Source organism: Schistocerca serialis, chromosome 1 (genome assembly GCF_023864345.2).
Source record: "Schistocerca serialis cubense isolate TAMUIC-IGC-003099 chromosome 1, iqSchSeri2.2, whole genome shotgun sequence".
Lineage (NCBI taxonomy): Eukaryota > Metazoa > Arthropoda > Insecta > Orthoptera > Acrididae > Schistocerca > Schistocerca serialis.
Genome location: NC_064638.1, coordinates 391,796,050 through 391,812,455, shown reverse-complemented (window position 1 = coordinate 391,812,455; position 16,406 = coordinate 391,796,050). Strand labels below are relative to the sequence as shown.

At 38.8% G+C, this 16,406-nt stretch overlaps 1 protein-coding gene across 1 annotated transcript in view; it reads right to left on the bottom strand.

The window, feature by feature from the left end:
• Positions 1-857: 857 nt before the first annotated feature.
• Positions 858-16,406, bottom strand: part of LOC126471439 (uncharacterized) — a 246,061-nt gene continuing 230,512 nt past the window's right edge. The window contains exons 8-10 of the mRNA XM_050099613.1: positions 7,822-7,868; positions 7,590-7,716; positions 858-1,871 (exon numbers count right to left, since the gene is read on the bottom strand). Coding sequence (XP_049955570.1) covers positions 1,649-1,871; positions 7,590-7,716; positions 7,822-7,868 — 397 coding nt within the window. The 3' untranslated portion in view covers positions 858-1,648. The remainder of the gene's footprint in view (positions 1,872-7,589; positions 7,717-7,821; positions 7,869-16,406) is intronic.

Here is a 16,406-nt window from a genome sequence, read left to right as displayed (position 1 = left end):
AATGACAAAAAATTTATAAATAAAAATTAAGACCTGCAAAATTATAAGTTCAAATTTATAATCAATTAATTACCATACATAAATATCACCTATAGTTAATGTGGCATTATTAGCAGCAATGATGCTGCAAATTTCCTTCAAGGATAGCTCAGCATAATAACAGGGCAAAAATCACAGCTACAATAATAGTACAATGTCCTTGACACACAATTCCATTCTTTACCATTGAAGCAAAAAAGAAATGTCAAACATTGGGCAACAACAGGAAATAAACATCTTGGTTTCAAATAGGAAGTATTTCATTACTTTATATGGCATTAAACATTTAACTTAAATTGTCGGAAAAATATCTGTATGCAGAAGCTCCACATTCAGAACCATCTCATTCAACGTTCACTGTTGTGGGACTGCAGCGGTTTTGTTTAATTAAAATAAAGTAGTTGTACATGTGTTTCTTGTGGGGAAGAGAGGGGCAGACTAGTGGAGAAAGAGGGGGGAGATAATATTACTTATATGCAAAATAACTCAATTTATATGTTGTAATACAGCATCATGAGCACAAAATTTAACTATGAAATAATATATTAATTAAATATAATGATGAGCAAAATGTGTTTTCACCTATATAAATTGCAGAAAAATCTCTCTAATTGGCACAAAGTTAACACTTAATAACTACAGATACAGTAAAAGAAAGAGAAAACCTTTGAAGTGCATTCACACACATATAATGGGATTTGTAAGCTCTTCTTATCTGTACGGTAATCAGTGAACTGTTCATTGTGTACTTGAAGTAGACACTAATTTTTGCTATGGGTACCTGAATTATGAACAAAACCAAATAAAAAGGCTATGTGTAACCCATAGAAGAAAATGTAATAATGTAGAGTCAATATGCAATGTGAAATGTTTGTACAAAACAATTTTTCTCTTTGTCCAACTTCAGTTTGCTATTTGATATGAACTAAAATCTGATGAGTGCTATGACATAAAGACTTCAAAATATACATTAGTTTCAGAAAAGGAAAAGAGTATTTTGTGTTTGAGTACATAGCACACCCAGTAATGAAATAGCAGACGGGGACAAATTACACGAATATGTACACATTTCATACTCACATGGCTTTATAAAATGTTTTATCTGAATTCTGTTTCTCTCTATTATTTAATATATGAATTACTGTATCTATAAAAACAGTCATATAAATATATAACACAGTCACAAAATGTGTCACTCTGTATGTACCAAAAAACTTTCTAGTATTCATTTAGGCTTGTATGATGTAAATTATGAGTATTTATTGCTGCTCATAACACTGTCTTTGCTAAATCATATCAAAATATAATACCTTGTGTAAATCATGTCAATATCTAAGAATGTGATGTCATGTTCCAAATTAGCAAAAATACTGATTTCTTATTTCACTCTCCTGTAAATTTGAGGTGGATGTACACTGATTTTCTGCAAAAAGGTAATACATAGCCTGAGATATCTTCATCCTTCTTGTTAAGATGTCTGATGCTTATATAAAATATTGATGTAGTCATGGTATGGCTAAACAAATTCTACATTTCAACATCTTGGAGACTCAAGCTGAAGGAGTACTATGATTCCCCAAATTAGGAATGGCAAGGAGGCACTCTCTTGCTACAGATCAGTTACTGGACCTGACATTGTCACCTGTGGTGACTGTAGAGAAGAAGAACGACCAGTTGAGCTACTTCCAACACTAACAAGTGACTCACTGGTATTCTCCAAGGAACTTGGACTCTGTTCCATTAGGGTCACTTCTTGCAAGATTTGTTGCTGTTTCTCTTCTTGAACTACACCGTTTATCTTCTTTCGAAGAACATCAACAAGTCGTTCCATTCTGTTAGGAGTGAGACAGTTTTAAATCATAAATGTGCATTCACTAAACATAAAATCTCAAAGTGTACACACACACACACACACACACACACACACACACACACACACACACACACACACACACACCTTTCCAACAGTGTCACAGGGGAGGATAAAATTTGTGTATAAGCTGTGTCCAAATTTACATGTAATCCAGAAAGAGAAAATGGAAACAGAATGCACAGCAGTCACTGGAAAATACAATTAAGATTTACTCACAAAGCTGATTGCTGTTATATATACAAGAAACAAGTACTCCTTCTTTCCAATAGGCATGTGATCACAGGTAACACAAAGAATTATATTGGAGTCGATCTCCGACTCATGTTTGCAAAATGCAATAATTGTGGTAATACCATAAACATTATATTTGGACAATGTTTCATAAGCCAAATACTAGGATGCATTGAAGGGGGGAACAAAATGAAACACATTCTCAGTAGTGTTGAATGTGACACAAAACATCATTTGAAGACTTTGTCTATGGCTTCAACATAACAAAATGTTCACTTTATGTCAGTACAAGATTCAGAGTAACTATTCAATCATAGGGCCAATATCTGTCGATAAATGAACAATGAATTTCAACAATATCTGCAAGACTACTTTTAGCAAAGCTTAGAGTTGCCTCACAAGTTGCAGTTTGCTAATAAAATGTGCACGAGAGCGCCAGAGCAGTTGGTTTATATAGCAGGCATTCGGAAGGGCATAGCCCACTCACGACAGTACAGTGATGAACTCATTTACTGCAGATTCAGCAACATCCTACTTGATTTCACAGCATGATTTTCCTTGCACAGTCACATGGCAATAAAGTAGTTTCCATTATATCCATGTGAACATCTTTTAATGAGGCAAGTTTGCTGGTAGTGTAGTCTTAGCGTTGGGAAACACCATGCTGACTGGGCACAGTTGTGAGGCAAGCCTTTCAGGGCACTTCTCACAAATGGTTCTTCCACTGATCAATGATCAATGTGAAATTTGCATTACAATCAGAGTAAAAATTTAAAAAAGTTTGTGAATATATTTATGTAGTTCCACATTAACTTTGTGAGATCCAATGGTATTCATGCATGTTTTGAATAATACATGTAAATACAAACATGTAGGAATGCGTTATCCTTGACAACTGGCAGCAACTAAATCTCCTGGATGCCAAGTCACTTATTTGAACCATTTCTGCCCACACAGATGCACTGTTATTAGAACTGTACATTACTGGGTTCAAGGAGTCCATGAAATTCAGTGTTAAATGTCAGAATGATGCCATAAAGAATCAACAAAGAGATCATTACAGAAATAGCCACTAATAAATTGTCAGCTGTACAGTATAGGAAACTTGGATGCGGTATATTGTAACAAGACACACACACACACACACACACACACACACACACACACACACACACACACACACACACTGAAGCACCAAAGAAACTGGTATTGGCATGCATATTCAAATGCAGAAATATGTAAATATGCAGCATACGGCAATGTGGTCGGCATTGCCTATATAAACAACAAGTGTCTGGTGCAGTTGTTAGAACGGTTACTGCTGCTACAATGGCAGGTTATCAAGATTTAAGTGAGTTTGAATGTGGTGTTATAGTCAGCACATGAGCGATGGGACACAGCATCTCTGAGGCGGCGATGAAGTGGGGATTTTCCTGTATGACCATTTCACGGATGTGCCATGAATATCAGGAATCTGGTAAAACATGAAATCTCCGACATCGCTGCAGCTGGAAAAAAATCCTGCAAGAATGGGACCAACAACAACTGAACAGAATCGTTCAGTGTGACAGAAGTTCAACCCTTCTGCAAATTGCTGAAGATTTCAGTGCTGGGTCATCAACAAGTGTCAGCACATGAACCGTTCAATGAAACATCATCGATATGGGCTTTTGGAGTTGAAGGCCCACTCATGTACCCTTGACGACTGCACGACACAAAGCTTTACGCCTCGCCTCGCCCCGTCAACACCAACATTAGACTATTGGTGACAGGAAACATGTTGCCTGGTCGGACAAGTCTTGTTTCAAATTGTATCGAGCAGATGGATGTGTATCGATATGAAGACAGCCTCATGAATGCATGGATACTGCATCTCAGCAGAAGACTGTTCAAGCTGGTGGAGGCTCTATACTGGTGTTGTGTGTGTGCAGTTGGAGCAATGTGGGACCCCTGATATGTCTAGATATGACTGACAGGTGAACAGGCGACATGTACATAAGCATCCTGTCTGATCACCTGCATCCATTCATGCCCATTGTGCATTCTGATGGACTTGGGCAATTCCAGCAGGATAATGCAACACCCCAAACATATAGAATTGCTACAGAGTGATTCCAGGAACACACGTCTGAGATTAATCACTTCCGCTGACCACCAAACTCCCCAGACATTAACATTATTGAGCATATCTGGGATGCAATGCAACACACTGTTCAGAAGAGAGCTCCACCCCCATGTACTTTTATGGATTTATGGGCAGCCCTGTAGGATTGATGGTGTCAATTCCCTCCAGCACTACTTCAGACATCAGTCAAGTCCATGGCATGTCATGTTGCAGCACTGCTCCGTGCTTGTGGGGGACATATACAATATTAGGCAGGTGTACCTGTTTCTTTGGCTCTTCAGTGTATATACCACATAAACTAATCTTTTGTATCAAATTAAAGCCTAAAAGTTGATCTTATTACAATACACCACACCAAGTCTCCTATCTCTGTATAGTCAACCATTATTGATGACAAACTTTTTCACAAAAATATTTCTGGAATGATGTCCTTGATAATTCTTTATGGCACCATTCTGACATTTAATACTGAATAATTTCAATTGCATGGAAAGATTGTACATAGAAATGTACAGTTCTTATGGGACAGCACTTGTGTGGGAAAATATTATGGTTTTACATTAACAGAAATGACAACAATTGGAGTAAAGTTCCGGGCAAAGAAGATTTGGTCAACTTAGAAAGATGAATGGTAACACCTTGGCACACAGAGCTCTACATCATCATTGTTGCTTGGAGAAATACTGCTATCACCACAACATCAAGAACTGAAATATTGCAACCATATGTGACTTTTCAGTAGCACAGTTGGACAGAACTTCCTCTTCTCAGGAACTTCAATGCCAATAGTTTCTTAAGCCACTTTTTGGAGATTATAGCTAGTTACAGGCAAGCACATGCAATACTTAGACGTAACCATGCCCCCATAACAGAGGTCTCAATATAAATATAGGTTTTTGAAAGTATTGTACATCACTTGTGCTGTAGTTGAAGTTTACCTTGACTATAACCATCAGGATACACTGTTCTCATTTCTTGATTATGCTTATCTTTCTGACACAAGTGCAGTGCTACCTATTAGAACCAAACCACATGAATAATCTGAAAAATTTACGGTAACATTATAAAACATCACTTCATAAACAACATTATAGTAACAGTTTGACTTTTTATGTTGTTTATTAATTCTTCCTCTTGTAATCCCACTTTTCTCTAGTGGCTTTATTGGGGAAATGCAAACTATCTTTGAAAATTCGAAAAGACTTTTAACAACAAATTTTACACTCACAGCAAAGTAAAACTTTTTGAATTTTTTTTTTTTAATTATCAGCTGATGATGTTGCAATCAGTCAAAATGAATACCTTTTAAAAAGAATGTCCCAATTTTAGGACAAACTTATTATTCAAGCAAAGCACAAGATTACACTTGTTTCTAGGTCTTATTGACCTATGTACAGGGATATTTTTAGATTTCCCATGCTATGTCCTCACAATTCCTCAATAATCAATTACAAAGGAGTGCTCCCATCACCACCCAATAGCATCCTAGACTGGAAAAAACGAACCATGTCCTTCACCAGAGCTTTGATTATCTCTCATCCTGCCCTGAAATGAGGGACATCCTATACAAGATCCTTCCCACCCAACCTACACAACTTCCTACTCCATCCGTATGCCGCTCCCACTCCCAGCTGCTTGCCACATATCCATGTGGCAGACCAAGAAGCAAGGCATGCCCAATCCACTCACTCAGCACCACCTACTCCAGTCTTGTCACAGGCTTATCCTACCCCATCCGAGGCCAGGCAACCTGCAAAAGCAGCCATGTCATATACCAACCCTGCTGCAAAGACTGCAACTAGCAACCAACTGTCCACCAGGATGAATGGTCACCACTGAATCACCATTAAACTGTAGCCAAGAACAAAGGTGACCACCCTGTGGTACAACCAGCAGCCGAGTATAATGTGCTCAATTTCAACGGCTGCTTCATGACCCACACCATCTGGATCCTCCCCTCCACCACCAGCTTCTCTGAACCAAGCAGATGGGAGTTATCCTTACAACACATACTCCACTCCTATAGTTGTCCTGGCTTCAATCTCAGGTAACCCAGTGTTCCCCTAATCTCCACCCAACAGTTTCCCCTTCCTCTGGCCAGTCACCTCCCCCCCCCCCCCCCAATTCATGTCAACTTAAACTTGCTCCACTTCCCACCAACCACTACAATCATGCCCGTCCATATGTGTGCCACTCCTCCCTCCCGCATTCCTAGCTGATAAATCGAGGGAGGGGGACCAGGGTCAGGTTCCCTCCGAGCCATTAGTCACCTGACCCTAGCCCCTCTCCCTATCTTATGCCTCCCTCTCCCTCAACTCAACCCACCTGGCACTACTCTCACCACTACCAGTCTGCCTGCCAAAAAATAGATTGGCACTGTTCGTCCAATCAGCATTACATAGGGCATAGGCAAAGGCGCACACTCATGGATTTTTGTGTGTGTGTGTGTGTGTGTTTTTTTTTTTACTCTAGTTCATCAAAGGAAAATACACAGTTTTTAAAAAACTACAAAAAAAGAATATCACTCATTGCCCAAAGGTACTAAGATTAATTCCAAAATTTTTAATGAGGTAGTGTTGAAATACTTTTTAACAAAATAAAAATACTTGGGCATCAGTATCTTTTTAACCATTTCTAAGTAACTAGAAAAACTGATCACTATATAGTGCAACTAAAAGCAGCTGAAATATTGTGTTTCACATTTTACTGGAACATGTGTACCGAACTTTCAATCATTTGTTATTATTGCCGAATATTTGCTGAGGCCATTACTAAAGAAATCACTGGTAAACATCAGGCTGAAATCAAATACTGCTAATGTCTTCAATATACTTTGTAACCGTCAAATATTTTACAAGATGGTGCACCATTTTTAATATACATTGTTATTTAAAAAAAAAACCTCCCTTAAGCCTACACTCACAGTATGAAGTAGGAAAGTGAGACTTCCCATTTAATTTTAATGCTTTCTTGTGATTAGCAGTTTGGAATGTATGTGCAGGAGATTAATTACTTTTTTGGAACTGAATAGCTGTATCAGAGATTTTTGTTTACTCTTATTAAGAGTCACTTGTAAAATACTTAAATACTGACAATATGAATCTGAATTAGTACTTCAAATAGTCAACAAATGCAGCAAAGTAGTGGCAGTAGTACCCAAATCCCACTGCACATATATGAAACAGTGTGTGATGTCAGTGTGTATCACTGTGATGTTACTGATTTCTGAAGTATCTTCCTCCTCTGGATTTAATGGAAACAAATTCCAGTGATTGCTTTCTCATAACTGATAAGTGAGTTTCAGCACAATATTTTACTTACTTTTCAGCGTTTTCTTCTGCAGCTTTACGTGTAGCCAAAGCTTCTTCAAGTTCACATGTTAATTTGAATTTATCACATTTGAGTTGCTGTAGTTCTTGCCTAAGGACCCTATCACATCCACTATCACCTGTAAGATACAACTATGCTTGCATATGCACAATAAATTCTATTATTCATCATACAATCTCCAAAGAGACAAATACTAGTCACATTAGCACCAAAGAGAACTTACCCATTCCAGTGTTCCCTTCCAGGACAACTTGGGTTTCGTCACAAACACTGAAAATTGAAAATTACTGTCATAATCATAGAATGACCTAACAAGATAATAGAAAAAAAGTGGAAATCAAAAGAACCTTTTTGTTCAGTTAAAGTAACCCATATGTGTAAAACAAAAGAATATTACAGTTCAATTAAAACACCTAAAATGCTGACAACTTTGAATGTGGGGAAGCAGTGTTTACACATGGTCCACATACACTAATAAGGCCAAATACATTTCTTTACAGCATATGCAAAAAGCACACCTTTGTGATTCAACGAAGATCAAATCCTGGACAATAGCTCCTCCTTACATGCTTAACTTATTAAATTGTCAGTCACCTAAACAGTGTGCAGTACACATTAAATGGTCACACATAGCATATATAGGAATGGCAAAAGATTAATATAATGAAAGAAATGTAAATATAGGAGCTAGATTTCCAGAACATCAAAAATGAGTTAGAATTGGGAATAATCTATTATCAAGCTAGAACTGGGAATAATCTATTATCGAGCTGGAATTGGGAATAATCTATTATCAGCTGTTCTGAATAAGAACAGTGTAAAATGGAGAATCAAACTGGTGAAATGCAATAGTTGAAACTTAAATACATCTCAAACTAAATAATTCAATTATTTATCGCAGGCTTGGTTTCTGTTACTATATTTTCTCACAAAATAATTATTCTCATTCTTGAATTTCATTTTTTACATTACAGAGATGTTCCTTATACTGACAAACACTATTAGACACCTTTTTCTTCTTTAAATTCTCTTTAAATTTCTTTCTCTTTCTCCTTCTCTTCTTCACTCTGATGCCCTTATTTTTTAGTAATGTAGTAGTCTGATGAATCTATCCTGACCCCATTTTCAATGACAACAGTTTGTTAACTATTTCTAGTGTAACTCATGTTCTCAAAAAAACTGCTCACAGGTTCATGAAAATGAATGACTACTGAATGATTGAGGACTAACCACAAAGCATTGATCTAGAAATGGATGAATATGACTAAAACAATATAACACTATTAGCAAGGCCATTTTAAGGCCGAAAGCAACACAGTTGCCGCTTGGAGCACCAATTAGAAAGGGACACCAGAGCCGCCACAGCTGTAAGATTTCAATACAGGACATATCACAATTATTACCGGCTTATTGGGGTGCCAAGCTTAGAGGGGCACTCGTGTGAAAGATTTGTATACGATGCATAACACAGTAGTGAAAACTGACACGTATGAAACAATATGACAGAAAAGGAGGACAGTGAGTGCAAACAATAAGTCACTTGTGTGTGAGAAATGTTCTCGAACTGGCTCTGACAATTAGCTTCAACTGAAATGAAGATAAATTTCTTTAATTTTCTAGCAAGAACAGCAGCTGCTTTCTACAACATAAAACTAGTAACACAAAATAACTCATTGCTCTAAGGACTTGATATATTAAGTAGCATGACATATTAATATCTTAGTGGAAAATAATGAAAATGCAGGAGCATATTGCCAGACATCTCCTGGTCATCTACAGAAAGCTGGACATTACACAGCACGAGATCAGTGTGACTAAAGTGCCAAATTGGGCTGGTCCCACAACATGGGGCAGTTGAAATAATGGGAAAATGCAGTGTGTGTCAATCAGTGAGCAGTTACAGTGCATTTTGGTGGTGTTCATCATTACAACATGCCCCAGAGACAACATTTAGCTGGCCTGACATGGGAAAGAACCACCAGGAAAGTGCGACCCAGGAGTTTGGTATTCCTCACAACATTATCCGATGTGTATGGGGAGCATTCCAAACCACAGGCACTGTTACCTGAGCAAGAACATGTAGCCTACCAGGGCCCACTAAAGCAGCAGATGATCACTGCATTGTGCAACAGGCGAGAAGGGAGCCAGGGCAAACAGTGAGTACAAGTGCAACAATATTTAATGGAACTGCAAGGCACGCAATCTCACGCTTCACAGCGGCACAGTGACTGCAAGGGTGCGATATACAGATGGGTCCAGAAAAATGTACACACCCTTTGATAGTCAATATTAGTGGAAGAAAATGACATATCATTACAATTCTTGCACAGGGAGGTTATTTTAGGTGACTTCCATTAGCACCCAAACAATATCAATGCCACAGAACTGTTGACCGAACTACAGCTGTCAGTGTTGCGGTTTTGATAGCTGCAAACGACGCCTCGATGGTTTCTCACAGCTCATTCAGTGTAGCTGGCTTCTGTTGATGAACTTGATTTTTCAAGATCCCCCATAGGTAGAAGTAAAGATGTGTAGGGTCTGGGGACCATGGTGCATATTCAACGGCTCCTCTTCGACCTATCCATCGTCCAGGTAGATTTTCATCCAAATAGGCTCTGACACCTTAGTGGTAGTATGGTGGAGCGCCATCTTGTTGTAGCTACAATCTTCCATTCCCAAACATCTCTCAGGTGGCAGGTAAAATTGATCTTTGTAGCATATGAAGATACACCTCACCAGTTATGGTGCCTTCAAAGAAGAGCAGGCCAATCAAACTACGCAATGACAGACAACACCACACATTAACAACTGGCAGCTTAACATGTTTGTCCAGGAGAATATGGGGATTTTCAGGCGACCAGTACACACAATTGTGACAGTTTACAGTACCGTTCAGTGTGAATTGCACCTTGTCACACTAGATCAACATTCCTGCAAACTGTTCCTCCTCACAAAGCATGCTTTCGAACCACTCACAGTACTGCACCCTTCGATCCAGGTTGTCCTCGTTCGTAGTTTGCAGCAATCCTGGAATGTACACTTTCCACTTTTTAGCCTTTAGAATTCATCATACACAAAATTGGTTTACCCTGCTTTCACGTGCATCCTGCTTTGCAGATTTCTCAGGTGGCCTAGTAAAATGTAGCAACACAGCATTATCTCAAATACAATCAACTGTTGTAAATGTTGGTGGCTGAGCTCCTGTACACATTACACCATTGCCACTGTACCACCATCATGTTTTCGTACTTCCAGTACCACTACACCTTCCTATGGGGAGAGGTGGGAATATGCAATGCACCAGGAAAATTTTCAAATATGATCATTTTTGTGGTCCGGTTGTTACAGTGTAAGGAAGTATAATGTTGCATAGGTGTACTGACCTCCAAATCTTTGTACACAGTCATTGGTCAACATTATTGTGACACTGTAATCCTTCTCAATGTGCATTTTTTCATGGGTTCATTCACGCAAGACTTCATTTTTGGATGACAATGCATGCTCATGTCAAACAGTACTGGTGGAGGAGCTTCAGTAAATGGACTAGCCTGCTCACTTCCCCCCTATTTAAATCCCATCGAGAAAATGCGTGTTGTGGTGGAGAGACATATTCCAGCACATCCACTTACACCCATACACCAATTATCATCCAGCAATTGTCAACTGCACTGGTGAGCAACGGAATATCCTTCCACAAGAACTCCTTATTAACCCTGTGATCAGCATGGGACCACATTGCAGAGCATACACTGTGGTCCATGGTGGTCACACATTGTATTAAGAATCATGTCCCATCTTTTGTAATGTCCAAGGCACCATCATAAATAGCGGCAACTTCCATGTAATTATTGTTTCTGAATAAAAGTGTCATTTCTGTCCATATCATTGTGTATTTCTTTCAGTTACCCTAAAAGTCTGAACTTTCTCAAAGCTGGAATTTTGATACTGTGTGGACTGGATTTTTATTTGGAATATAGACATAAGTTAGCTTGCACTGTTTCTGACGATCAATCTGTACATATCTCTTGTTGTAAATAAACCAAAGTTTGTCCCCACTAGCTCATTTGTAATTCACTTTTACAAAAATAGTGATGACTCAGGACCTACAATGCATGAAAATAACATTTTGGATGTTTTTGTAATTAGAAAGAGTGTGGTCTTTCACGTATGAAACATTTATAACAAATACTAACACAAACTGTGCAGGCTATATTGTGCACAGCTATACCATGAATAGTGCAAGTGTTAGTGAACGTAGCAGGAACATCTCCCGCACCACTCATATTTACAGCTTTTCCACAATTTAACAAACAAATTGAAGAATAGGACACTTACCACTACCAACTGCAGTTATACGGGGTGAGTATACAGTACATGCAACATTAAAAAAAAAAAAAACAGTACAGATAAATGGCTAAACATATTATAACAAGTAATACAGTATGTGAAAGACAAGCTCTCAAAGGTTTTTTAGCACAGTGCTGACAAGTTAGTTGGAAAACCACGACAGAGCCAGCACCAATTGTATCTGTTAAAAATGACAGTGAATCAAGCAGAGAAAGCAGTCTCTGGGCTAGATTTTGGCCATTTCCAATCAGATTAGTGAGTATGTAAAGAGCTTTCTGTGGCAAGCTTCACAAGACACCGCCAGTAAAGTGAGGCAGTACAAGAAACTCAAGGAAACAATTGTTTGTGTAAAGCACAATGTTTGAGCCAACCAGAGATATCAGAAGAGACAGAGGACTGTGCAAGGGAGATGACATTGCAAAGTCTATTTATTGAGCTAGTGCAAAACTGAAAATCCCTCTGCTAACTGTGTGGAAAATCTTTTGTAAGCCATTAAATGTGCCACCATAAAAATTGCAGTTTCTGCATGCCACAGGCCATGATGATGAATTATAGTCAGCAGTTCAGCACTGATATGCAGAATCATCATGGAAATGACAACTAAGTAAGAAAATTAATCTTCAGTGCTGAAGTATCTTTTCATCTTTCAGGAAAGGTCAAATGACAATGCACATGCATATGGGAGAGAGAGAGAGAATTCACCTGCAGTTGTCACACACATCTCGGATTTTGAGAAAGTTAATGTGTTGTGTGCTGTGTCCAACAAGACATTCTCTGGACTCATCATCTTTGCCGAGAGAACTATCAATGGTCTCAGCTACCTCAAAATGCTGCAACTTGAAACTCAAAGCAAGGATTTCATCTTTCAACAAGGCCAGGGACCTACCATCACTTCTGACAATTGTGTACAAGCTTACCTAAATGAGACATTGCAATTTCATGGCTAGGCTGTGTCATGACCACTGACCTGACTACTCAGGTGGTCACTACCATAGTATGAATCGACATCTCACAATTTTTTCTTGCAGAGTCGCATCAAGGATAGCATTTAGGTTTCAGCTCCACCACAGAACCCCAAACACTTGTGACACTGCATCATAGCAGCTTTTCTGATTGTCACTCCACACATAATGAGCCTGTTATGGTTTGAAGTGTACTACTGATTGACATGTGCCGCATGATGAAGTGTGGACACATAGCACGTTTATAAACATTGTAAAACTTTGAGAGTTTATCTTTCACATATTCTATCATTTATTATGTCCTTTTAGGCCACTTACAGCAAATGTATCTTTTTTTAATGTTTCATGGACTTTATAATTATACTGTATTTTACAACTTGCCATATTTCAATATTGAAAAGGCCATGTTCTTGTCAGGAAATGTGACATCTAATACAGAAACTAGGCACTATTTTCTTTATTGCAAGAACATTTTTCAATGAAGAAACATGTTACTGTAACTAGGTTAGAAATTTGTGAGAAGAAAAAGGGACCCAATCAATCTGATGGATGTTGGGCTATCAATCTACATGGATTAAGTACAAAATGCAATTTCAAATGTTTTGTGGACAGAATTATGTGGACACCAATAAGGGGAATTATAGTGTGTCTTAATACCAGCGCAGAAGTAAAGAACTACACAGTGAGGTTATCAAATCTATCTCTGATGGAAGTAATGCGAATAGCTCAAGCCTTTGAAACTGCCCACATAGAAGACATCACAGCAGTCAGCTCCCTGTCACTGATCATGAGGAATTTCATGCCACCTACAGCGAGGGTCCTCATCTGCTCCATGGCCCAGCAATGTATTAAATAACCACACTTGTAGCCACAGGTAATGGTAATGGCAGTGTCATTATCCAGCTGTAAACACTGTTTCCTTCACCATACATGCAGCAAAAAGGGGCACATTCAAGATATTTGTTCTAACAGTTATGATACAGATATGACGGAGGATATGGTGGAAGAATACTAAGTGAGTGATAAATCTGCCGAAGTGAAGATTTTTCTGGACGCAATCCAGCAAATGTACTTATGTGTTCACTGGCAAACACACTATGCGTGAATCTTGAACCCTGGGGTTCTGTGTCCTTCCTAAATAATTTACTAGGGTCGCTGGCTCTGCAGGCAGCCACAACAAATCCTTCGCCCTATGGGCATAGCCAGATACGCTGATAAAAAACTTCCAGTTTTACTGACTTACAAGCAAATCAATCACCCAGTAAGACTTCTTGTGGTAACTCATCTTAGGTCGGACAATGTTTTTAGAATGGACTCTTTCTCCACCTTTGGATTTAAGGTTCATGAAACAGGGCACCCCGTGCAATCTGAAGGGCCTTAAACCACTTTAAAGACTCTCTTTAATAGATATGCTCAAATCATCTGTTCAGGACTGGGGTAGGCAGCTGATTTTGAAACTCACATCACTTTTAAATGGCTGCTGCCCCACATTTCTTAAAGACTGCCTGGTGCCCGGGCTCTAAAAGTAAGACCCTAAAATAGAATTGGAAATGCTCCCTAATGAAGATGTGTTAAAGCCTGTTTTCCATAATCAATGAGCCATTCCACTGGTACAGTATACAAACCCAATGGCACCATTAAACACTGTAGTGTCATTTGACTTCAAAGTGTGGGATAAACACACAACCTGAAGTGGATACTTTTCCTCAACTGATCCCCAATGAACTATGCGAAAGTAGGCCACAGAGCCTCAGTTACTAAAATCAAATGAACTTGTAGAGGTGTACCTTCACATTTCTTTGGATGCACCATCACAAGCTTAACTAGTGCTCAATACAACATATAGCGTCTACTGTTATAATTGGTTGCCTTCAAAACCTCTTCAGCCCTTTCCATACTCCAGAGTTTTTATTGCCTATGCCCTATGGTATTCCAAACTGTGCTGCATACCTTGCTGATATTTTGGTTACCAGCTTTGACTCAAAAGGATGAACTTCACAATCTCGAGCTTTTGCTGTAGAAGTTGGCAAAGAAAGGACTCAAATATAAATGAACAAGTGTTTTTTCATGCAATAATTCTTGACATATTTATCACTGACACCTTTGTCAAATTAACTTGCAACAATGAAAGACTATGTCAGTGTCATAATGTGTAAATAAATGTTCTCTGACACTGCACTTAATGCCTTGTGCACTTTTCTAGAAACTGACTGAAGGCTGAAGCCCGATGCAGTGGCTTCACAACCACACATCAATGCACCTTGTCCAACATGCTGCAACTGTGACTGTGCATGTCATCACTGATGCTTCTCCTTATCGAGTGAACAACCCGGCATCAGCCTAGGCCACAAGCTCAAACAATCTAATTTGGATTGGTGGTATGATCTTTACCCACCATTACCCCATGATGTATACTGTGGCCTCTGTCCACAGAGGTCGGAGGTGCTGACAAAATCAACTTGATTTTTGCCAGCCTGGTCAGCAGCCACTGGTTTCTGTGCCTGTGGCAGACTATTTGGCCCCATGTGGATTCACAAAACTTTCACCAATCATCAACCTTCTGCAGCAACACCAGTGGAACTTGACCCACCATCTTTCTTGGTAGTGGCTGCTCCAGACCATGCACCACTTGATCTTTTCCCATGGAAGGAGTCAGATGTGACGCAATCTGGAATGCACAGCAAGTGTGCTAATGGTTTGGCTCAGGTACTGATATCACACGGACTCTGTCGTTTGTCATAGGTGGAAATTTGATGCAGTGTGGACTGGACTTCACTTTGGAATACAGACTTAAGTAGCTCGCACTGTTTTTGAGAAGCTTTCTGTATATATTTCTTGCCTGTGTGGGTCCCCACTAGTTTGCGTGTAACTCACTTTTACAAAACTTCCCAGATGTTTGAAACTGTAACAATAATCTTAGGCATTACTTTAAAAATCAATAAGCTTGCAAGACACATACCTCATCATTCTATGTGTACAATGTCCCTGATTTCCATGGAGATATTCTGGACTTATCCAATCGCTAATCTGAGTGAAAGTCAAAACTATGTAAGAATTACTGAAAGATCCGAGTCATACAATGACCATTTTTCTGAACCTTGGAAGGGTTTATTTTTATTTTACTATCCTATGAGGTGATAAATGTTTTAACCTTATGAGTAATTACTGAAAAACACTGAATGGTAAAAAGACACTTTTATTGCTAATGTCTTCATGCCCTCAGGTTGGTTGTATCTAGCTGTTTCCATAATGACTTTAATAATGCAGCAAATGTACAGCTTTTATTCTACAGTGAAGAATCTACTAAGGCAACACTGTGTAAAACATATAACAATCTCAATTCTCCATATGCAAACTTCTCCAGTGTGTGATAAACCTTTTGCATTTCCTTTATGTTTTCGTCTTCCTTAAAGGCAAAGAGACAAGATGAAGTGGTAGCCCATCATAGAGCCTATGCCTACCGTCATGTATTTTTTGACTTTCAGTTGTTAATAAACAG